The sequence below is a fragment of the Achroia grisella genome, unplaced genomic scaffold (genome assembly GCF_030625045.1).
Source record: "Achroia grisella isolate CSIRO2021 unplaced genomic scaffold, CSIRO_AGI_Agris_v1 utg157, whole genome shotgun sequence".
NCBI classification, from domain to species: domain Eukaryota; kingdom Metazoa; phylum Arthropoda; class Insecta; order Lepidoptera; family Pyralidae; genus Achroia; species Achroia grisella.
The window spans coordinates 3,159,968-3,185,654 of record NW_026712653.1 but is presented as its reverse complement, the minus strand read 5'-3'; the positions used below and the strand labels follow the sequence as shown (position 1 = coordinate 3,185,654).

The window sequence follows — 25,687 nt, the reverse complement described above, 5'->3', positions numbered from 1 at the left end:
CCACGCATGCACTTGGCTTGACATACGCGCGGTCTGTCGTCTCGCAAATCGTGATATTACCGAATAACCAGGATAAATCCAGGAGAATACTCTTCGAAGCATCTCGTTGAAATTAAGGTGGAACCAGAACGTCGCACAAGACTCCATCCAAGTAAGTGCACGTATCCTTCTTATTTATTGTGATCGCTCCTGCAGTGATACCAGAGTGTGGCAGACGATCGAATTCCACCGCCTCACGGTGTCTGCTACACTTTGTGTTTACTTTGATTATATCTGGAGATGCCAATTACCGTTTTCCATCAATTATAAATCGGCTATTTCCAAATCTATTATAGATATAAAAATTAATCTACTGTCTATGTAGACATATTTCAGTGACATTAAATTACGTGTGCCACAAAAACAGTGACCCAAAAAGTTTTTTATACACAACTACACAAAGTCTTAGCAAAAAATTTAATAACCCCCCGGCTGTGGTAAAACTACAACAATGATTGCGCCGGCGCACACAATAAACGCGCGACCTTGCGCTCTTTCCGTCGTTCGTATCAATGCGCAACATCTGAACATTTTCTGAGACATGCAATCTATCGATACATCACTTTATACGTATTTGAATTGTTAATCTATTTAACGAATCATGTCGAGGGTCGGCAGGGTCGCCCTTAACAACAGTTTACATTACTTTCCAGTATCAGATCCAAACGCTTCGGCTTAGGACTTAGGAGGCAAGTAGAAAGCGAGTCCTCCGCATATGGACAGTAGTGCGGATCGAAAGAAGGCGAGCGCTCGTGAGGTCAGCCGATACGAGATCACAGCGCGCATTCCCCGCCCCTGGAAAGGTTATCGAGAGAAAGTAGCGAACGGCACGACTCGCGCGCATCTCTTTGTGCGCCCACCGATTCAGTCGTCCACTAACGAACGAGTGACCGCGGGTTTCGGGTAAATAAATAACGTGGGAGCAGTGATCGCAAACACGATGGCATTGTTGTTCCCCCCGGTACTTTTCCGCCGGTATTGTGCTAAAGAGAGCGAACTGCTTGTGGGCCGGCGGCCTTGAAACTGGCGCTTTCTTTCGAGGGACATTGTTCGCGGTGCGAAAGAACGTAGCTCGATGCTAACTTAATTAGCTCTTACACTTAATTGACGGCTATCTCCTTTGGTTTCTGTTTCTTTCTGGGTCGACGCTCGAAAGTTACGCTAGTACGTTCTCGTAGGTTGTCTCAGCTATCGGAAGCGAAGATCTTAATAGTCGGTGACAATGGTTCAATCTATTAGTCTCCAGACCGGTTCTTAGCAATATATGAATTCGTTTATATTGCACATATACCTGTAGTACATATAGCAGAGTTAGTGTATGTATAAATGTTATTCCCGGAAGCACTAATAGTCCTAGGCTTGTCATACGTCTTTTGATCTCAAATTCAACGTGCTCAAGAGTCCGGTAGTAGTTGCGAAAGTTTATTTCGACGATGACGCTGCAAATCTTGACGTTCGGTCTCTCTGTTCCGTTCCATTGTTATTCACCCAGTGCACTTGACATAAATGCAAATAAAACCTGTTTTTTCAAGCGGTGTAGTTTGCGAGTATGGGTGGCCGCGGCGCTTCAAAGCGGCGTTGCGTAGGCGACACTATTAATAATGGTACGTTTTGTTTCCGCATTGGCGCCCGCGCATTGTTTATGATTCACGTATTTTAGGGATATTCTATAACGCCTAACCACCTTGATATGCTAATTATAATAAACTTTATATGCAAATAAAATAATTGTTCTTGATTAGTTAGTTAAGTAAGTTTAATGCAACAATACCAATGTGGAAATCCATAGTTGTTTTTTAAGTGTGCCAATAACGACTAAACAGTGTGCATATTACTAAATTGTCTTCTTTATCTAAAATCTAGTCTTCCTTTCAAAATAAAGATTTTAGGAAAGAACCCTGTACTAAGGTTACAAAACATGAAAATTAGCAATTAGATATCGTATGTGCACCCGTGTTTCTCTATAAGAATTAAATGCTTTTACAAGAAATACAGTACATAGACATGGGACAGACGAATACCGGCGAAATTATTGCTACGAATTTTTAAAGCAAATAAAATGTATAGCGGTTTCTATTTTAATTGAATATTTTTTTATAGTTTATTCTTTTTTCTGATATGTTCTAAGCCTACTCTGTTATTTTAGTTATTTCCATAAGTATACTTAATGATATGATTCTTTTAGGATATCATCCTACTGTGTAGCGAAATATAGAAGAAGATATTTTAAACGTAGAATATTGTGACAACCCTAGTTTAGATCTATTAAATATTATTCCAATGCATATCAAGTGTCCCGACATTTAACCATTTAGCGGCTGTTTCCGTTATTGTCCTGTTCGCGATATGTATACCGAGACAGTACTTAGTAGGGTTGACCATTTGTGAAATAGAAAAATCATTATTACTTACTTTTACTTAATATATTAAGTACATAGATTCATATTAGATTTTCTCCTGATGGAAACGCTCAAATAGAGTATAATTTTATTTTATAATAGCGACCCGTCTGGGCATTCAATGGATTGACATTTTTTTCACCTTGAATTATATTATTGAAGATATAGTAGGAGTTTATAATTTTTCAAGTAATAAATATAGATTTATGTTACTCAGGGATAATGTAGAATTCTAATAGTGACAGAATTTTAGAAATCAGCTCTGTAGTTTTGACATAAACTTACATAAATTCAAATCTATCCACTTTAGGGCCAGAACCATATACATGTATATGTATAAAGATTGTAGGTAGATCCGGTGAGAGCACTGTTCACATATAATAATTTCCATCATTATAAAATTTTAACGTGGTAATAACAGGAGCTTCTAATTAATGAGTCCAATGATGTTAAAATTTCTCCGCAACTTCAGAATTTCTTTTTTTATTACAAGTGCCTGTCGACGCCAGCTGTGCGCACGCGCAGGCTCGGCAGGTGCTCGCGCACCGATTGCACGATACCCCCGACCTCCCCTGCGGTGATCGGTCCCCTCCCCCTACGACCCTCCCGGTCTCTGTCTCCCACTGCGGGGAATTTTAATTAATCTAATTTGCATGTTTGCATCGCGACACGCCTGCAATAAAATTATTTTGTGTTCGAACATATAGCTGACTTGTACTGGTCGTAGGAATTTTCTCAGCGTAAATCTGGTCCTTTGGAATGCAGTGTTGCATGGAAATTATGTGATTCGATGCGATTTTACTTGACTGCATTAAAGCTATCAGGTGTATTAAGAAAGTTAACATAGAAAAGACAGACGGACAAACAGATGATTTAGTAGTTAATATGCCTGTATGCCTGTGAGACGTAGACATTGACTCAAAAGGAAGGGACAAACTGGAAGCTTTTGAAATGTGGTATAAATAAAAGATCGAAAGAATTAGTTGGAAAGATAAAATGGAAATAAAGATCTACTGTAAAGCGTTAAAAAAAGAGACAGATCATAAATATTATTGATAATAGAAGGGGAAAAATGTTGGACACTTGTCGTATCGACACGACGAACTTATGGATAATGTCATCGAAGGAAAAATATAAGGAAAGAGGGAAAGGGGAACACCAAGACACAGCTATAACAAGCAGATCAAGGAAAGAGTCATGTATCGTATCAACAACTAAAGAGATTGATGGAAAATTGTGAAAAATGGCTAGAGCTCCACCGACAACAGCGTGGTTCTTAAATTATAAATAAATAAACTATATTAAATAGGTAGAATTTTATTTATTTAATAGAAAACACAGACAAGGTACAGGCAGTCGGCGACGTCAGATGACAATACTGGAATCACAGCCGTGCAGGTGACAGTTCTGATTACCCCACCTGGAATTGCAGCCGTGATGGTATATATTTATAATAGAAATCAATGAAAATTGAGTTTCCATCCTTTCACCTAACCTCGCCGTGGCTAAACAAAGCCGCATGCCCTTGAGTGTCACTTTTAAAGTCATTCAGGTCAAAACTAACTCCTTCGTACCGCACCAAGAGCCCTAATTGGTCGCAACTCGACGGCTACTTATCTTGCATATTAATCCTGCCAATAACTAGACCATATTATGTAAAATTAATTACTAAATGAAGGGTAGGACTACTAATATGGTCAATGATAAGGAAGTATATCCAAGTTAATACATGTTTACAGTGGATATAAACATGTTTTTTCACACGTAGGACACGTGTTGTGATAATTGATAAAATTATATTTTTATTCAACTAGAGAGCGTAGTGACCTAGTGGTATAATAGTGGCCGATTTCAACCTAAAAGCTCCAGACCAGAACCTAAAAGCTTCAAATTAAGTCATATTTTAAAAAAAATATTTCATTTGTGTTCGCATCACCAGAGTTAGTCAGAGAAAGGTCCTGAGTTCAAATCCATTCTTGTAAAAAAATCCTATGTGTTATCGGTGTGCTCATCACCAGAAATTTAGTTAGAAGCATAACTGACTTCCTCACCAATGATGGGAGCACAGATTACAAGCTAAACAGCTAAGCAGAGCTTGTTATGGGTACTAGACAATTGCTAGAAATACATCCATATTGTTATAAATATATACATAATATACACAGAAAACACCCCGAGAACACTGATACAAGCAATCATACTAATTAATACAATTTTTTGTATAGTGCGAAGAATCGAACTCACCACCATCGGTAGTAAGCAGTGTGCTAAACCACTAAACCAACGAGGTCGTCGATATATCCCGTGAAATAATATAACACAATACAGTTGGCAACGTCTACTGGCTATATAGAACGGATAGGGTATCCGCGATACTATTCGTGAAGACAAATTACGTCAGAGGTTCCCAAACTTTTTTGTATCGTAGACCCCTTACCATATTTATCGGTTTTGGGTAGACCCCCCATTCTTACTTGGTATTGGTTTTTTTGTAAATTTCTAACTATAGTAAAGTTGTGTTGTTAGTGTTAAAAACATAAAGTAAAAACAACAAAATTACCGCTGTCGTAAACCCCTAGGGGTCGATATAGACAACTTTGGGAATCACTGCATTACGTTTTAATGAACTTCGACACATAATAACAAAATAACAAATGCAAAATTAATTTTCCATTTCTCATTTTAATTGTATGTCCAGTACACGTGTCGCTAATATCGGAGGCGTAAAACAAATGTATATATATTAAATGGGTTGTATGATAATTATCTCAATAAAACACGTCAGTATATCTCACTTGCACTCCAGCCACGCCCCCGGACGGAGCTGGCGCTTGCTCTAACAACTTCAGCAAATAAATATAAATCTACTAAATGGTACACGTGTAATGTCGTTGACTCATAAAATATTATTTTATTGATACAAACGATACTATTAAAATGATGCACAGAGAATATGAGACTGTAGCGAACTCCTTGATGGACTTTAATATTATTTTTACTCGCGACGTCATCCGCGTAGAATTTAACTTTATTTTTCTAACATAAAAGTAGCCTATGTTACTCCTTATTACATCAGCTACCTGCCAAAAAAGTCCCGTCAAAATTGGATCGACCCATTTCAGAGATTAGCCAGAACAGCCAGACAAAAATTGTAAAATCTTATTTTGGTGTATGTACCATATTTATATACACATGCATGTAGTAAATAACGGTAATTTCAATATTACAAACAGTCACTCCAATTTTTTATATATATATAGATGTATAGATTTTATAATCTCACATATCGCTGTCGTACATACACACATTTTATTTTGTCTTTGTATTTTTCATCATAAAACCCTCAATACCTCACTCATCGAGTCGAGCGGTCGACTCGACTCGATGAGTGAGTAATAAATAAATCGAGCTGTTTATTTATTATGAATTCTAATTAAAAATCATACAGTCAAATTTCACTAAATTTAATTGCTTCGGTTGTCTATAATTGTGTTGGTGACAAGAATTAAACACAAAAAAATTTAAAGGACGGAATTCAAATCGATCTGTCAGAGGCAATAGGATTGATAGCTCCAAGTCATTCCCAATTCCTTCCTGGCACCATGGCAATAGGGACTAACGACTCCAAGATAATACCATATAGACATGTTTGTGCCAAATCCAGTGATTGTAGTCATGCGTATCGTGTAGTATATATCTTTTGTATCCATTACAAAAACACACTGTTATCATTGGACATTGTACCCGCTAATTGTTAGTTCAAGTTGTTTTCTTCGGAAAATTCTCTTTCGCCGATCGATTATTCACTCCACGCTCCGATTATAATGGAACATTGTAAATATTCATATTAATCAGGTCAATACACATTATAGTGCATATTAATTTATTAATTAACGATACAGTATATTCCATGACGTTGTTGTTGAATCAGAGCTATTCAAGTTTTGGGGTCGCATTTACTATACTAGCGTATGCCCTATGGGTTCACACGTAGTCTTTCATTCAGTATACGTAGTATTTACGACATATATCATATTATTAAATTGTAATAAACAACGTAAATTTTTTTGGAATACTAACCCAAATGATGATGTAGATTATAATATTAGTTAGTAAATTTTATTGACATTTAATTATAATCTGCCGTTAAAAATATATGTCAATTTATCAATTAGATAAACATAGCGATTGTACTAACCACTATTACAGTCAATATTTTATTAGAATTAAATCATAATTAATCAATAAATTAGATGCAATAGCAGTGAATTTAGAAATTACAAATATCATATGTATTAAAATAGCATCTAACGAAGTCGCAAAATGAATAACTACTAATCTAATTTAATGAACACAAAATACACTGCAGACGTATTGCTATAATTCAAATAAATATTGCATTATTTAATTTGCCTACTACAGTTTTTGTTGGCCACAGTAAATTGACTTCGATGATTTCTGTAGATAATAATATAGTAACGTAATGGATAAGCTTGCAGCGTCAGTGAAACAACACGGTCGGTTGCTAACTGTTTATTGAAAAAGAAACCAAATACCATCCACCGTCTTAATACTAATTATTAAACTACCCTACATTTCTCCACACATAAATCAAAACAATAACATTTTTATAAAAGAGTTTCTACATACTTTTTGTATTATAAAAAACAAATAAAGGTAAATAAGTAAATAATAACAAATCGGGTATACATACTCTAATACCCTATCTAGAACAATATATTTTCTATCTATCTAAAGAAGCTACAAATTACTCAGATATAAAATACTTTTACTAAAATACATATCGATAAAAATACTTTATTGATACATAAGTTATAACATACAAGTAACGTAAGTCGTATAAGATATCATCTATACTATGTATATAACCTATCGGTCCTATCTATATAACTTAACTATATAACTTAAGTACAGAAAACAGAATAATGACAACATACAGTACAGTAGTTTTATACATATTATACTCATGTAACTCATACGATCGAACTCATTTCTCTATCCCTTGTTTACGTAATTCTCTTTCAAGTGCGCGCCTAGCTCGATCACTACATTGATTTGTTGGTGACAGTTGTTCACACTCTTTAATATTAGGTGAATTCATAACATCTTTCTCTTCCCCTTTTTCATTTTTACCTGTCATGGGACTCTTTAAATTTTTATCATCCGGCTCTTGTCTTTGTTGATTATCATAACTACGTCTTGATTGATTGTCATAGTCTGACAACTCATTATTACTTAAACAGGACGTTGAAAGTCTATTTCGTTTTAAAGGCCATAATTGGTCAGAATGTCTACGACAAGCGTTTCCCGTGTTTAACTGTACTGTATAAGAAACCGGCCCCGTTTTGGATGTTATTTGGCCTTCTGTCCATTTGTCCCCACGGGAGGAATAGTCTCGAGCTATTACGCTTTCTCCAACTTCGAAAGTTCTATCCATTCCCCCAGCTTCCGCTACCTGTTTGTCTTGCGCCTGTCTAACAATATCGCTAGTATTAGGTCGCACCGCGTCTAACCTAGTACGTAGTCGACGACCTAGTAATGCGACCGCCGGAGCTACACCTGTAGTAGCGTGTTCACAGTTTCTATACTGAAAAAGAAATCGACACAAAGCTGACGTCACATCCTGACCTTCATAGATGGCTTTCTTCAGAGTCTTTTTTATGGTTTTTACAGCATTCTCTGCCGCTCCGTTGCCTTGTGGCCTATGTGGTGATGCAGTGGTATGTCTAATTGTATTTTTCTTACAGAAATCGTTAAATTCGTGACTCTGAAAAGGGGGACCATTATCTGTGACTAGCTGTACTGGTAACCCAAATATTGAAAATAACTTACGAAAATACTGAATAGTGTCAATAGCGGAGGTACTACGTATTAATGCAGCATCCAACCATTTCGAATTGGCATCCACTACTACAATATAATACTTGCCATTCAATTGGGCAAAATCGGCATGTAATCGTTGCCATGGAGCTGTCGGGAACTCCCACGGATGCAACGATGAACGTGGTGGTGCGTCTCGAACGTTTCGACAAGCCTCGCACTCGCGCCCTAATCCCTCTATATCGCTGTCTATTTCAGGCCAATACACATAATGTCTGGCGATCGACTTCATTTTTATCACCCCTAAATGACCTTCATGTATTTCAGATAATATTTGTTGTTGTAATTTATTTGGTATTACAACACGATATTTGTATAGTATACAACCATGTTCCGCGTATAGGTCCGCCCGTCTATAGTAAAACGGTTTCTCAAGGTCAGTCCCACATTCATTCGGCCACCCATACATAATGTATCCATATATTTTCGACAGTAAGGAATCATTTTTAGTAGCGAATGCTATATCTTTATAGCTGATTGGCAAGGTTTCATTTATTAAATTTAAATAATGCGAGTAATTATAATTATTATGATCAAGTGTATTTAAATGTGATTTATTTTGCAATGGTAAACGCGATAAAGCATCCGCGTTACCGTTATTTTTGGAGCTTACATATTCAACTTTAAAATCATAAGCCGCCAGCTTCACAGACCATCGTTGCAGCCTACTCGCTGCCGTGTGGGGTATACCACCTTTTGGACCAAATATGTATGTCAATGGTTTATGGTCCGTTTTTAATACAAATGATCGACCATATAAAAATTGATGATGTTTTTGAACCCCGTACAGTATAGCCAACGCCTCCTTATCCAGTTGACTGTAGTTTTTTTCGGCGTCCGTAAGTGTTCGCGACGCACAGCTGATCGGCCTCTCGGTGCCGTCTGGATACCTGTGCGCTAAAACCGCACCAACTCCGTAGCTACTACTGTCTACAGCTAATAACAATGGTAATGAAGCATTATAGTGAATTAAGACTTTGTCACTCGATAAATACTGTTTAACGTCTCGAAATGTTTTCTCACATGTTTTATTCCAATCCCATGGTGTATCTTTTTTTAATAATTTGTACAAAGGATAAAGAAAAGAGCTCAAATTCGGAATAAATTTACCATAATAATTAATTAGTCCTAAAAATGCTTTTAATTGCGTCACGTTATTAGGTGGTGGTGCATTCACTATAGCCTCCACTTTCGATACATCTGGATGTAACCCATCCTTATCTATTATAAAGCCCAAATATGATACACTAGGTTGTAAAAATGAACATTTATTAATTTTAATAGTGAGACCCATTTTAGCTAATCTTTCGATTACAGCTCGCAGATTATTTATATGACTACTACGGTCAGGACCTGTAACGCAAATGTCATCTAAAAAGACGACAGTATTGGAGAGGCCACGGAGGGTCTCCTCCATGATTTTTTGAAATTTTTCGGGTACACAACTTAAACCATAAGGTGTACGTCGAAAAACAAAAGTGCCTAAGTGCGTAGATATGGCAGTTGCCGCCTGTGAACCTTCCTCTAGAGGAACCTGCATATAGGCTGTGGTAAGGTCTATTTTTGAATATTCTTTTCCTCCGCTCAAGGCAGCAAATAATTCCTCTATTCGTGGCAATGGATAATAGTCTCTTTTAAGCTTAGGATTTATTGTTGTTTTGTAGTCTCCACAAATACGTATTTCACCAGATGATTTAATTACAGGAACAATAGGTGTTCCATAATCGGAATGTTCCACAGGATATATGGAACCCTCTTTTTGCAATCGGTTCAGTTCCCGCTCAACTGCGGCGCGTAAAGCGAGCGGTACCGGCCGCGCGCGTACAAAAACCGGTTCGGTATCTGTTAGCTGTAATCGAATGGTTTTTTTACATGTACCTAAAGTATTTGTAAACACTTGCGGATATTCACATTTCAATTGATTTACAAAATTAGCCTGAAACCCGTTATCGTCTTGTTCACAAATACTATTTATATATAATTGATTAATATTGAATCGACGAATCCAACTCCTCCCTAATAATGGACGACTACCATTTTTTATAATGTATAATTTTAAATTATTTTGAGTAATATCATTAATGCAAGCGTTTACTAAAATATAACCGACAGTTTCTATCATCGATCCAGAGTATGAACATAATTTAATTCGATCCTTATGCAAGGTATAATAACAAAAAAACTTTATATAATACTCTTCATTGATGGCGGATATCTTACTGCCCGTATCGACTTCACATTTAATTACCCGATTCCCTATTTTAACGTCCACAAAATAAGGGTCATCTCCCGTAGATACGACACGTATATTATATAATTCGCCGTCCGCATCTTCGTCGATAAAATTGTGTCTCTTATTCTCTAACACTTTGCACATCACTTTCAAGTGACCTTTGCGCTGACACTTATCACATGAATAATTTTTAAAACGGCACTTATCTGCTCGATGCGGCTTACCGCATCGCCAACAACTCGTTCCCGCTGCCGCCGGCGCGCCAGCCGCGGCCGGGTGGGGCCGCGCGCTGCGCACCGCATGCAAGCCGTCGCGCGGCCGGTCCGTGCCGCCGCCGCCGAGCGCCCACACGCCGGCCGCGCCCGCGCCCGTGCCCGCGCTGCCCTCCCGGCCGCCCGCACCGCCGCTCCTGGCGCTCGCCTCGGCGTGTTTATCCGCCGCTTCCAATGCGAGAGCTAGCTCCACCGCCTTTTTATATGTTATGTCTTTCTCGGCAAACAGACGCGATCTCATGTCGTCACTACATAACCCGGACACGAACTGGTCCCGAAGGTTCTCTTCGAGCATCGACCCAAAGTTACAGGTCGTCGCCAGATGTTTCAAATTTTGCAAGTATTCCGACAACGGTTCGCCTATAGATTGCCTTCTCAATCGAAAGACATGTCTCTCTGCTATCACTGAACGTTGTGGTTCGAGGTGATCTGCCACTATTTTTTCCAACTCCGTGAATGTTTTATCTTCCGGATTTACTGGTGCACACAGATCACACATTAAATTGTAGGTGGGTTCACCGACTAACGTTATAAAAGTCGCCACTTTTAAACTATCTTTAATTTCGTTACACAACAAAAACTGTTTGACACGTCGCACGTACGCACTCCATTGTTTCGAATGTAGATCAAAAGGTTCTATTTTACCCACGGGCATTTTTACACAATTTTTAGTACTGTTTATTTATTTAGAGTTTATTTATATTAATTTTGTTTGTAAGTTGGTAATGAACTAAAATACTTTGTATTCAGATTATTTTTTAAGGTAACCCGACTCGTCGCCAATGCAGCGTCAGTGAAACAACACGGTCGGTTGCTAACTGTTTATTGAAAAAGAAACCAAATACCATCCACCGTCTTAATACTAATTATTAAACTACCCTACAAGCTGGCATGAGTTTGAGAGAATACTTCTGGAATCTTTCATCGCTGCTGTTCCACTCTGCGCACGCACAAGATTCTAAAGATAATATCAGTGATAACGCTCTTCGTAATGCATTGTTTACGCCTCCCATCCATTTGTGTTGCGTAAATGCACGCCAACTGATATTAGGCAATGCAGACCGGCGATTATATTGCCGGCGTCACTGCGCAACAAAACAAAACTAATTAAACAAAAGAACAATCTACATTTATTACTTAAATTTTACGCCTCTCATACCAAAATATTCCCTAAATCAACTGCATAAGTTTATAAATTTGTTTACCATTTTAAATTGTGATTACTTATAGTGCAGGACGTGGACCCCACTCGAAGGGTAGTAATGTCTCTTGTTACTGCTTGCAACAGACAGTTAGTCGGTTGACCCCGCGTACGAGAGCCATTTGCATGTAAGCATAAGTGCAGGGAGCAGTAATAAAGCTTTCTATAAATCGAACTAACGCGAGGGTCCGACAACAGTCTGTAGTAAAGTTTTACGACTTCCGTCCCGCTGCCGCAGACCCACTGTTTGAGTTACTTACATTATTTGCAAGTTCATTGCTCGTTGACCAGGGACGACTGACAGGCCCCGCTTCTTAGTAGTCAACAGTAACTGATTGCTCCTTTTCCTACTAAATAAATTTATAATATATAAAATACGCATTGGATATTGCAAACACAACTAAATAGGGCTTCTACCGATCACATACCATATTACAGAGAGGTGCCTCTCCATAATAGCTGCCAGTTCACGCCATTTTTGTCAGACGCCGGCGCCGCAAGGGCGTAGTATTTATAGCGTAAACACGCGATCCATGGTGTAGACCTAAAACTTTTATGACATGAGTCATGTTTGTTTCAGTGCGGTCGCATTCCAAACATTAAACGCTTTAAGGTAATTGGTTCTGCATTATGTGCATCTCGAGGCGCGATTAAGAAATACAGCCGAGTTGATGGATGGAGTGAGATGCGCATCCTGTTACCAAGAGCGTGATCGATCGATAGTGTCGATAGCGATCGGGCAGCGGGCGACGAGGCGACGCGGCCAGCGGCAACTGGCCACGGACTAGCCTCTGACGGGCACTCTTGTGTAACAACTTATGAATAATTACCAGTGCGCCGTGACGGACGCGCGCTTGATTCACTGCCAAGGACGCCTTTTCGCTTTTAGTCGGTCGTCGATCTGTTACGCAACTGGTTCGAAGGCGATGGTGTTTCGCTCTCGGCCCCATTGCACCACCGCGATGTAACAGGCGACTCGCTCCGTGAGAAGTGCACGCTACTAATGACGCGTTGCACAACGCTGCACCCGCCCACAAATCGCTTTATTATGCAGAAAGCGAGTCGGAACAAATGGAAGTACAGGCAGGGCACCCGGCTGCATTTATTAGAGTCTCAGCCCCGGCAGTGGCAGAAAGTGAACGCCAATATGAATGTTTACTATTCCCTGATTGCTATTTATTGGCTTTGAGAATAAAAATCGGTGAAAGCAATTACCACCGGTAACCGATGCCTGTGGACATAAAGATCACTGATGTACATGGTCACTACTAGTGCATTCTGATGACGTTAAAACATTGCTGCTATTATGAAAATGATAGTGTCACCTAACATAATGAATATTCGCCTATAGTTGTAATATAACTAAGCATATTGCTGCTATACATCGTAATTAATCTACCAAGGAAAGTCATTTAACGCTTTATTACCTATAAAATCTATCAAGGCTAAAGACCTAAACAAATTTGTCATGAGCTTGTCTAATGTAATCATGATAAAATAGCGTTGTCAAATCATCTTAAACGAATCGTCCGCCAGCTTTATATGGAAAAATTACTATTTTATGAACACAACGTCCGCAGCTCCGCACATTCATAAAACTAAATAGGTGCAATAAATATTTGTTGAGAGAAATTTATATAGCATACAGGGGTGGTAACTTTCGCAATTAAAGATATTGCACGTCGGTCGGTCGATTATGACATACTAATAGCATATTACCTAATGATTTTCAAATTGTAGTACATTACCTGATAAGATCTATATGAATACAATCAATATCGTGTAATGTAGGAATATTTCGATCGATATTATGTTAAATCTACTTACTGCGTAGAAACAAAATAAGAACAATATTTATTTTACAATTTACACAATTAGACATTATGTATATTAAATAAAACAAGTTTACCACATGAATCCAATAATCATACCATTGTTTACTAATATTTGATTGAAAATAGGAAGCCTCAAAAGAACTACTGGTTACTAAAGGAACTACTAATGTTCTAAAATTTCATCTAATGAATTACCATATTCCTTGAGGAGTTTGCCGATGGAAACCATGATTTATTATATATTAATAGGTATAAGGTAATATGGCAACCAGATGTAAAGAAACGTATATTGGCAATCCCAATATATGTTTCTTTGGTGCTTAAAATTTTGCAATCTCTTTCATTACACTCCTCTACTGACTAGTGTCAATCAAGTTCGCTTAACCCTACCTTATTTCCCTCTCAGTGTATATGATTGTTGCCACTTTTGTTATTGAGTGTAATAAACGGGAAGATTGCCTCAACTTTATGGTTCTAAGACAAGTTTGACTGAAATGGGTGGCCGTAACCTGGTAAGGCGTCAAATAAAACAGAATATTTATACTGCTACCTCAAAATTTTTAAAAGGGAAAAGTATTTGGCAAATTGCTTTCAGTAAAACAACTGCGACATACTACGTATATATATATATTCATATTAATTCTAGGTATTATAGACAAAGAAAAAATTATATTGCAATGCCTTTCCTGTGATAGTTTTCTGTAGTAGCGGAACTGGACTGAAGTCCTATATGAATATTTTTTTTTAAGTATTTGGGTATACTTTGTAGGGTATTGTGTTAAGATATTATAGTATTTGAACTTATTTAATTTATATGTATTACATTTTTGACTTTTGCCCTTCAATCTTTTAAACGTTAAAACTAATTACGTAATGGCCCATGACGCCATTTGCGGAACATATTTGACCCCATCTATTGCTATAGTCAAGTCACAAGCTATGATTGCCATATCATATCCTGTTATACCTCCATCATAAGGTTATATGTCGGATTGAACGCATAATTACTGTTATGTCATTCGTAAACATGTTTATGATGAACTCAGACAATATATTGATTAAAAAACATTGATAACTTGCGTGTACCATTTGTTACATTTTCCAAAGCTATTTATATTGAAAATATGAGTCCTGATGGCGTTTTGATTACTTATAATTCGCCGATAAAAGTTCATTCAGTAATGGGTTCTAAAGTAATATTGTCATAATCTTTACTTTGACCATTCGTCTACCACAGTTGATCATAATAATACTTTGTGAAAACAGACTGTACATACCGTAGTGACTTTAATATTCATAACTTTTTTTTTCCATATTTGGTCCGTAAATTTCAAAAAACAATAGTATTATCACAGCCCATTACTATTACATATTTTTACGGACTATTCTATCAGTCAGTTTTGGTATTCTTCAGAACATTATTTTTTCAAGTACTGATATAGTATTGTACAATGTATTGATTTCATTAAATCTCTTCTCATTATAATTGGATACTTCATAGTCTTTCAACGTTTATTCTTTTTTATACTTTTTCTTTCGCCTATATATATTTTCCCCTTTGTGCCGCTAAGTTCTCTTAGTCACATCTGTTCTTCTTTTTGTTCCGTTAATGCTTCAACTAATGGATCTTAAGTCTACGTCTACCAAATAATATTGCATTTATTAGAGAATATATGAAAGACTATCTGTCTATACACGTGTATCAACACAATTGATTGCACGTAGACGAAATAGCTAGCTACGGCTGGTTTGCGCGAAGTGAATATACACCATTTTCAACGCATTTATCGGTCGTGTCAAACAAATCCGGGTGAAAGGTGATCGTATCAAACGCAATGCAATAATGGTGCTAGACTCAATTAAATATGCTCCCATTGTAATAGCCGTTTAGTTTCTGCGTTGTTGCCATTATATTGGCCAATCGTTTCGACATTAATACCGTGATTAAAGATACAACGGGACTTTATTTACTACGTTTTATTCGTTGATTGTTGAATTTCTTTCTTGATAGCCTCCTCGTTCTTTGTTACAAATTCTTCATGTTACATTTAATTACAATTCGTTCAGTCGTTTAGTGGTGTAAAGGTTAGGCGGTCTCGGTGGTCTAGTGGTTTAGCACAGCTCCTTACTTTGATGGTCGCCGGATCGATTCCTCACACGGCATAAAAATTTGGTTTCATGAGTATGATTGATTGTATGATACATTATATTATGTATTCATATCAGTTGTCTTACTAGACAACTGATATGAAAGCTTTGCTTAACTTGGGACTAAATGGCGTTGTGTGAAGTGTCCACGGATATACTGTTAATGGAATATAAAGACACAAAATTGAAACTAGAAATGCTACAGTAAGTACAGTAACTGTGCCCGTGCGGAGTCTGGGCGGATCACTAGCGATATTTCGTTAATTCTAATACCACAATAGCCATACGTAAACACATATGTTTCATACATTTGTTATTGGGTCATGTTTATATATCAAATTAGGCTTGAAATGTTGACCACATAGTTCTTGAGAATCTAGTACAATGCCGTCAATACCGCCCTTGGTAAATATATTACAATACAATATTGTAAATATAAATAGTTAGAATTTTTCCTCGTGACACGAATATTGTTTATTAATATACTTACTAGCAAATTTCCGTGACTTCACTCTTTGCTTTCTCTTCATTTACCTATCCAGTAGGATGTTGCAGAAACAATTTCGTTTTAGATGCCTGTCTACACTTGTCAAGGAATTGTTTCTTCGTATTCCATGAAGTGCTATGCCGCATCATTAGAATTGACGTAGGTACCTGTCTCATATCAAAATATATGTATTCCAAAAATATTATATTAAAATGAACTAGGAAATATAACCAACTGTATTCAAAATTAGTTTCTTTTCTATCATTATCACTATCGCTACATAGTATAAAACAAATTCGCTGTCTGTCCGTCCCTATATATGCTTAAATCTTTAAACTACGCAACGGATTTTTTTTAATACATAGAGCAATTGAAGAGGAAGGTTTATATATATATAATACATGTACACCCGTGCAAAGCCGCGGCGAGTAGCTAGTGCATTATAAAATAGTTACCTTATTGCTGCGGGGCGAAAATGTGTTAAAAATCTATATATGTAAATAACAGATTTTATTAAAATCCCTCCTACTGTAAAAGCTAATACAATATCTCTATATAAATCATAAACGTACAAATATCTCAATATACTTTCACATTCAGAAGGATTAACCCGATTCCAATAAGGTCAATATCAACGCAACCCAGATCTGGATGCAGGACAGAATAATTAGGGCACGACCCATCGATCCGCCTGTGACCTGACTGGTATGCGATGTCTATCAATATACCTGACTGCTGAGTGACCATTTGATGACATACGCGTATTATTGTTGTATGGTACAAATTGATTATTTGAATTTCAATAACTGGGCAGTATATGGAAATGCCGAGAACTGTCACTCTTTTTTTAATTACAAATTAGAAAAAAAAAACTTTTTACATTCCCTTTTTAAATGTTTTTTGTAGTCAACAATAGTTACTGTTCTTGTTAATTCGCTCTGCTGTTCATCAGCGATATCAGTGTTATCCTGAAAGGCCTGAGACAGTCAGAAATATCAAATCGGTTCGAATATACCCAGCGAAATGTAGACATGTCTAGAATTCGTTCTCCGTGACGGTAGACATTTGGTATTGCCTTGGCACTAGACAATTAATACAAATTCATAGATTTTTTTTTTATCGTAAATACATACATAGAAAATCATAGACATAAATATAAATGTTAGTGCCGTGCGAGGAATCCAACCCGTGACCATCGGAAGTAAGGCGGTGTCCACAACCACTAATCACCTTCAAAATATCTAATTTGTAAATCTTAAAAGATCACATTTACAATTCGCGCGTAAAATAATAAGAGCAATGTCAGCTGGCCGAGCGGCACAGATCGACAGGACATTTAGGGCACGACCCACTCCCCTACCGCCCTCGGCGCCCTATTTAGATACTGCACACGGCTGTCTCATTAAACTGCGATTTATGATATACTGTTATTTGCCATTTTATGAGCACGCAGTATTGACCCGTAATGTTCAGTATTGTATGCCAATAAGCCTTTTACTACAAAGGGATTTAGATAATACTAATAAGTATACACAAATAGTTGTGGCATGTATCTTTATGTAAGTGAAATAAATTTCCCACAATAAAAGAAGTAAAAACTTTTTTATTGTGGGAATGGCAAACAAGCCTATTTTATGAAAAGAGACAACCGTTGTTTATATATATGAACAGGATTACTAAGATCTAAAGTATGGTGTCCAAACCCTATCATTTATCTCACCCTTAAAACTCGGAAATAGGTAAAACTTACGAAGCAAGCTTTGTGGCGGTAGAATGGGAAAAACACTGGTGTTCCCTACTTCGATGAAAAAGTGTTATGGTCTTCTCTTTCTTTCAATAAATCTTTATAAGGTCTTCTATAAATATTCATATATCAAATGCTCTAATATTTAAATAGTATTAATAACTCTGGACAATTTATACGTCGACTTCTAGTTACAAGCTAAGCCGAGCATTATAAATACTGTAACACAAGATATCCTAATGTAGGTTCCGATCTTTACTATAGTACTACTGTTTATATAGCAAATATATTTTTGTAGAAAACATCCAGACCAATATATGTTATAGTACTGAATACAAATATTTGTTTAGTGTGTGAATAGAACCTGAGATCGTCAGAAACAATTCGTGTTCTAAACCGCAAGACTTCGGTGACAATTTTTCCCTCCTCTATTATTTTATTTATGTTTTTTCTACTTTCTCTAAAATTGTATAGGCCGCTTCCTTTCTTACTGTTTTAGGTTAGAAAAATCAATAGAGCCCCTGTGAACACCATGCCCCACCTCTCTAAGTAGGTCACGGGATCTCAGATGTTCGAGGTTCCCAGTTAAGTAAGAAATTGTAAAAGGTCTTAAGTAAATCCAAATTGAATTTATATGTATAATTTGTATATCCAGGCATTTTCTGTTTTTGGAGTACCAAATTTCATTTTCATAAATAGCTCAAAGATAATAATCTTGAACTACGAGAAATTATTCATTCAGATTGTTTAGTCTTGATAGCTCTGTCTTGATATAAAATTTGCACTCCGTGAGTCAGCAATGCCAATAAGTAGAGTAACAGGTTGGTCAGTTGTTTATTGAAGTTTACCTGACGTTACTGATGTTATATAAATGTAATAGTGTACTTGTTAATAATAATATAACTATTCATTATACAATAATAAAAAAAATTGCATAAGCAATATTCATGCAAATTCATTGAGCCGTCCAAATATCTAACGTTTTAAACGTCTACCATAGTGTTATATAGTGTGTACTATATGTATATATATAGTGTTAGATTAATTTTCCTTTACACACTCTAGTGTCATCCTACTTCCAGCTGACTCACTATAATAGATATTTTCCGTTTATAAAGTATACAAATGTATTTACTAAACTAATGAACTGTTGTGATTTATTATTTAGCATGCATTAAATTACATTGTAGTACATCATTGGGCCGCCAACTATTCCGCGCTAAAGCGTCCGCGTCGACAGCTAGAGAACGCGGCGGGCGGCCGGCGCCGGCGCCGTACGAATGCGGTGCAGGCCCAGGCAGGGTTGCTCATCTTAAAATATTTTACTTCGTACGAACATGTCGAAACTCTCATATTTTGGCCCAATTTGACTCTCGTATAGTTTTGCAGAATTCCATCTCTTCGGATCGATTCCCTGCCACATCTAAATGAGGATCGAAATTGCGACGGCCTGAGTTGTCGTCGTCGTCGAAATATTTGGCCTCCAGCCGCTCGATAAGCTTATCGAGCTTAGCTTTTAGGCCAACATAACCCCCTAACGCGGATTTTGTTGCCCTCTGCTCCCGCACCCATTTTCGTTCGGTGCAGCTGTAAAGACCAGCTGTAGCAAAATTTCGTACACATGAAGAAAAGGTTGTCGCACCAAAAGCTAAATATCTGGTACCTTTACGAACATTCTCGTATGGTTGGCATCCCTGGGTGCAGTGAACATTTACGCGTTACTTAGAATTAGCTGTAAAACGGTTTACACCTCACGCCTCCCGCTTTGTTTGTTAAATTATTCACACAACATTATATAAATTAACCATTGTTCTTGTGGTATGTTGCACCAAATGTGGGGAGACCATAATTATAGGAAATTTCTAAAGGAATTTTAATAGTAATAGACCTATGTGCATTGCATTAGAAATAAGTATTATCTACGCCAACGTAAAGAATGTTTTGTTTATGGACAAACGAAAAATACTTGATGGATTTTAAAAAATCATTCATCAAAAGCAACATATTCAGCGAGAAATCACTGCAATAACATCAATCCAGCAAATTCAGAGACGATGCAGAGAAGTTTGGAAAGTAAACACTTTGCAACTGGTCAACAGTCATCCCCACAAAATGTTTGATGGTCTCACACGATACTTTCAATAGTGGAATTAAATTATCCTACCCCAATGGCCATTTGTTTAATGACGTTTACTCGATAACAGTTTAATGGGAGAAATCTCCAAGATAGTCTAGGTGGATCTCGTTGTTTATCGGCGTCGGGAGCGTGCGCAGGCGCCGATATTTTACGGTCCGGTAATTATCGTGACTAACTCACGGCTTACGCCACTTCTGAAATGTTTATGGTCCTCGGAGTGTCTTACACGGCGACGGCTAATGAAATTGGCCAATTGCTAATGTAGATTTAGGTTTTACTCTTGTTATAGTCTATGCGAACAGCGCATAGATTTCTCTGAGTCATTAAACTTTCTAAGCTTTCATTAGATAGCTTTAGTGTAAAGCTAAAAACTTGTTGTTCTGATAAGATATTTGTCTCTATTTATGAAAGCGGCCAGGATGATGTTGGAGTACAATAATTCATGACAGTGAGAAATATAGTAAGTAGTATTGATACTATGGGCATATTTGGAATACAGATTAAGCTAAGAAGAATGGGCTGGGAATGCTAAGCTATTGTTTTTTTTTCATCTGAAATATTAATACATGCTCTAGCATTTCTAATCTAAATCTAAATATCCAAGCCGCAGTACAGTAGTACGCAGTATAAGTAGCAACATATCAACGTCCTGGGTAGGATTGCAAAAGGCTGGGTTGTGCGTGCGTGATTCACAGCTGCGTAATTTCCGACGGAATTGCACTACAATGATTTTCTACATATTTTCTTATATTTAGTATATAGTATATCTTTTGTAGTAACTATCTTTATTTATTTTTAAGAAATTGATTACATTAAAATTCGCTAACGGTAAATGGAGGAGAAGTCCATTCTCTACAAAATGTCAAAAATTTAGACGCTACACTTTACTTTTTTTACTGTAACTTCCATCTAATACGGATAAAACCAAATAAAAATAATAATCTGAGATAAAGTAATTCTTATTCATTACAAATAAACGCAACTTTAACAGAAACTAAAATTAGTAATATTTTATTTTCAGGGGCAAATTCGCGTCAGTCCGCAAACTCAGACACTTGGTGTCTGGTGAGGAGTACGCAGCCAAATTCATCCGCAAGCGCCGGCGCGCGGCGGACACCACACGGGAGATACTCCATGAGGTGGCAGTACTCGCACTTTGCCACGATTGCACACGTGTCGTCCGTTTGCATGAGGTTAGTTAGTAATTTGTCATGACTCTTCCAGTAAGTTCAACCGCAAATAGGTTTGTTTGATAGTTCATCAGTAACAACTAACAATACGTGGTCTTCAAGGAACCAATCAGGAAATACCTTTCTATATATATTTTCATCCTAAACATTAGCCAACCAACTGAATGTATTTGTGAATATGAATTTTTGGTAAACAATCAGATTGTCAGATGTTGCAAATTGCTTCTCTACTCTGCTTGCGGTTGTGCCAAAGGTTTAGTTTGTGAGCAACGCCCATAAGTTAGAATCACGAATACATTCTGGTTTTATCGTTTACTTATTATCACTCGGCTACTGAACTGTTACGTACAATAATATCATTTAATTCAAAACTATTTGTGCAGGTACCAGTAAATTTGAATAGCAAACAACTCTATCTTGCTACGCAAGGCAATCTTCCTAAAATTTCAAAATTACTTTTTGAGCACTAAAACCACTTGGTACAAAATTGCATCCAAATTGAATGGAATTTTGATTTGAATTTCAAATCGAATGTCGTTTTGTCATCTAATTTATATTTCTTGTTATAGTTTTCTACTGTTGTGTAATCTACTAAGTTGCAAATTTATTTCCGACTTTCCAGGTATATGATACACGTTCAGAAGTTGCCATCGTACTAGAGCTATGCGCGGGTGGCGAGTTACAGCGTCTTCTGGACGATGATGAACGACTAACGGAGGGTGCGGCCCGACGTGCCTTACGCCACGTCCTAGAGGGTCTGGCGCACCTACACTCACGCCGTATCGCACATCTAGACCTAAAACCACAGAATTTGCTGCTGTCTGCTAGCGGCGAAGAGCTTCTAATATGCGATTTTGGAATTAGCCGCGCCATACAGCCAGGAGCACATGTCAGAGAAATATTGGGCACGAGAGATTATGTTGGTAAGTAAATAAACATTGAAGTTGAAAGTTTGATGATGACAATACACACATTATATACATTTATATATATATATAATAATAATAATACGTACTTACGTTTTTTAGTCAGGTCTCTTACGGGAATGAATTAACCGTTAAAAATCTATATATATCCTTAGAGATAGCCAATTCATTCAGCTAAAAACTTCTGTTATCGTCTTATATCTTAATTGAATCTAAAGTATCTCATGAAATACTGAATATATCTCATGTGTTCAGTTTGAATTCTACATTGTGTTTTCATTTTCTTTTTCCAGCTCCTGAAATCCTATCATACGAGCCATTGTCCTTGGCGGCGGATATTTGGTCGGTGGGTGTACTTGCCTACGTGCTGCTGACCGGTTGCTCGCCGTTCGCAGGCGACACCAAACAGGAGACATACCTCAACATCGCGCAGTGCCAGCTCACGTTCCCGCGGTGTTTGTTCCGCGGGGTGTCGCAGCGAGCCGTGCAGTTCATAAAGGAGACCCTTGTTGTGGATCCTAAGTGAGTAACGGTGATGTGACAAGCTTTTTTATTATTATGTTGTAGTGATGAACACTTGCGTTAGTATTGCATGCAAGAGAAAGATTGAATCAAGTCACTTAGATCTTGATTGTAGATTCTCCAAAATCAAAATGAATTCCAGAGGGACCATTTTGTTATTGATATAAATTTGTCCGTTTGGTTATTAAGCTGCTATTAGTAACAGTTTCTTGATGATGATGGCCTCCTGTAACGTTCCGCAACACCCGAGTGATGTTTCTAGTGTTACTACGTTATCCGCGGTTACACGAAGGCCATAGGAAGCAAATATCGATAACAAACTGAATTAATTTAGCTTCCATGTCCTATTCCAATATATGTCAAGTGTTTCACTCATCATAGCAAAGGCAATCAGATAGTCTTAAGACATCATCAGCACATTCAGTTGTACGTATTAATGTCATTTCTATTTTCTCAGGGGTCGTCTCACAGTGGAAGAGTGCCTGGAGCACCCCTGGTTGAAAGACGAGTCAGATATACCCGCAGTTATTATGGGGGTGGGATTTGACGCCGCCGATGTCGGTAGCGACGAAGATGAAGATGCGGACTCAGATGACACCGGTGCCGATGTCAACGGGACGAACGGGGTCAATGGTGTCGCAACAGTCAACGGTGTCAACGGCCATAAAGATGTGAACGGCTGCAATGGTACCAATGGGACCCGAGATGATGATAAAGGTATTTTTAATTTAGTTATTTTGTATGGATATACAATAAAATTAGCCATTTATGTTAATATTCTTTTTCGTTCAGAAGACTATCCAAGGGGAATTTGTGCAATATTTTTCAAGGAGCCTTACGACTTAAAAGGACTTTAAGGACTAGTGATTTGTTAGTGTAAGATTACAGATTTGTTACTGTAAGAAAATAGCCCACGAGCGATAAAGACAGAAAAATTCTTAGACTTCATCATGTATACCAATTTTCTACAGTTGTAAATTAAAAACATACTATAGGGTGGCTTCGTTTAATATTCCATAGAAAATGTTTAGATGATATCCGATCCCCTATTTCATGAATATGTAAAATCTTATTCGAAAATATAAAAAAAAAATTATAGGTAATTTTAATAAATGAAGTTTTACCAAAACTTCTTTCATTGTATAAATTCACAATTATTTATTATGTTTATTAAATAATATATATAATTGTAATGGATCTGCCTATAATGTATAGTTTATTTGTTTTCGATATGAAATATAAATTTTAGTGTATTATTTAATGGTGTAGAATTATAATGTAATGTGATTATTTAATTTCGCTCCGCAGAGTCAGAGTCCCGTGCGACGGACGCAGCGCCGGAGGCGGACGAGCGCGATAAGCCGCTTAAGCATGCGCACACCCGCGATCACTCGCCGCCCTTCCCGGATGCGCCCTCCACGCCCAAGGTGAGGCGCTTCGACCGCACCGATACCTTGAATTAATGAATTTGGTTGACACGTGTGGTTGGTTAGGGCACGGCCAAATGGTTATAAAATTATAGGTACTTTATTGGTTATGTAGTAAATAATTATTATTATACTTATATACATCATCTATCTTCTCTTATCATTTGAGGTTGGAGTGGTGTTTCTTTCTTGTGTTCATCAACATTCACAAATATATATCCATCTCTTTTTGGTGTCTTTGTCATATGTAGCTGATGATGATAATGAAATTTATACATGCATGTTACATTTTCAAAGTTTATTTTTATAATTCAATAATACCTCTGGACAATTCACATAACGTTATCACAACATATCTAGTCAACGCCAGCCAGGTAAGCAGAGCTTGTGTTATGGGTACTAGACAACTGATATAAATACTTAGATGTTTTTGTAAATACATACATAATATACATAGAAAACATCCAGACCGATACAGATGAATACAAATGTTTGTATCATGCGAGGAAAGAACCCGCGACCATCGGAAGTAAAGTGTAGTGCTAAACATCTAGACAACCGAGACCGTCAAATTTAACGATCTGCGATACAATATATTACATTCAACTTAATTGTTCTAGGGAAATATCTCTTGTTTATATTTTGGTGGGATTCTATTGTATATTTCAATTGACCATTAACAGCTAGCGGTGATCGCGGCGTTCTCCCCCTCGCTCCGTATCGTGGAGGCTGACCGCTCGGACGTACGGTTGCAGGTGTCGCGCAAGTGCCACCCGCACCCGCCCTCGGTGCTGGCGCTCTGCAAGAAGTTCCAGCCGGACTACGAGAAGCCGGCCAAGCTGCCGCACGCGCACCACGCCGGCGACTGCGGCTGCGGCTGCGACTGCGCGCTCGACTGCGGACGCCTGCGGGCGCGCGCTCCGCCCCCCGACCGCGCCGTGCTCTGCTAGCGGTACCTGTGCTGCCTCGGCCTCCGCTGACGGCCCCGCACCTGTACATACCTAGTTAAGTTAGGCTTACAATTGTATATTATAAAACGGTAGGGGCCCGATTACGCGAACTCGCTGCTTTTTTATTGGTCGAGTGGGCTCGGTACAAGAGGAAAGTCAACAATGAACTTACTTCAGAAAAAAAAATTATATAGTTTTTACATAAATATTTTATAATTGCTCAGTGAAAGCTCAAAGGTAATTGGTAAAGTCAAATTATTTTTGTAAATAATGTCT

The 25,687-nt window shown here is 37.6% G+C and overlaps 1 protein-coding gene across 1 annotated transcript; it reads left to right on the top strand.

Annotated features, from left to right (window-relative positions):
• The first annotated feature begins 754 nt into the window (after positions 1 to 754).
• LOC131841023 (serine/threonine-protein kinase 17B) lies at positions 755 to 25,687 on the top strand. Its single transcript, XM_059189254.1, has 7 exons — positions 755 to 942; positions 21,418 to 21,589; positions 22,209 to 22,509; positions 22,806 to 23,034; positions 23,492 to 23,751; positions 24,343 to 24,461; positions 25,145 to 25,687. The coding sequence occupies exons 1-7, from the start codon at positions 755 to 757 to the stop codon at positions 25,409 to 25,411; spliced, it is 1,536 nt and encodes a 511-aa protein (XP_059045237.1). The 3' UTR covers positions 25,412 to 25,687.

Excerpts from the sequence above, each read along its gene's own strand:
- LOC131841023 (XM_059189254.1), top strand. The coding sequence starts at position 755 with ATGGACAGTAGTGCGGATCGAAAGAAGGCGAGCGCTCGTGAGGTCAGC. Across the intron at positions 23,752-24,342 it reads GACCCGAGATGATGATAAAG|AGTCAGAGTCCCGTGCGACG; the intron begins GTATTTTTAATT and ends TTCGCTCCGCAG. Across the intron at positions 24,462-25,144 it reads ATGCGCCCTCCACGCCCAAG|CTAGCGGTGATCGCGGCGTT; the intron begins GTGAGGCGCTTC and ends GACCATTAACAG.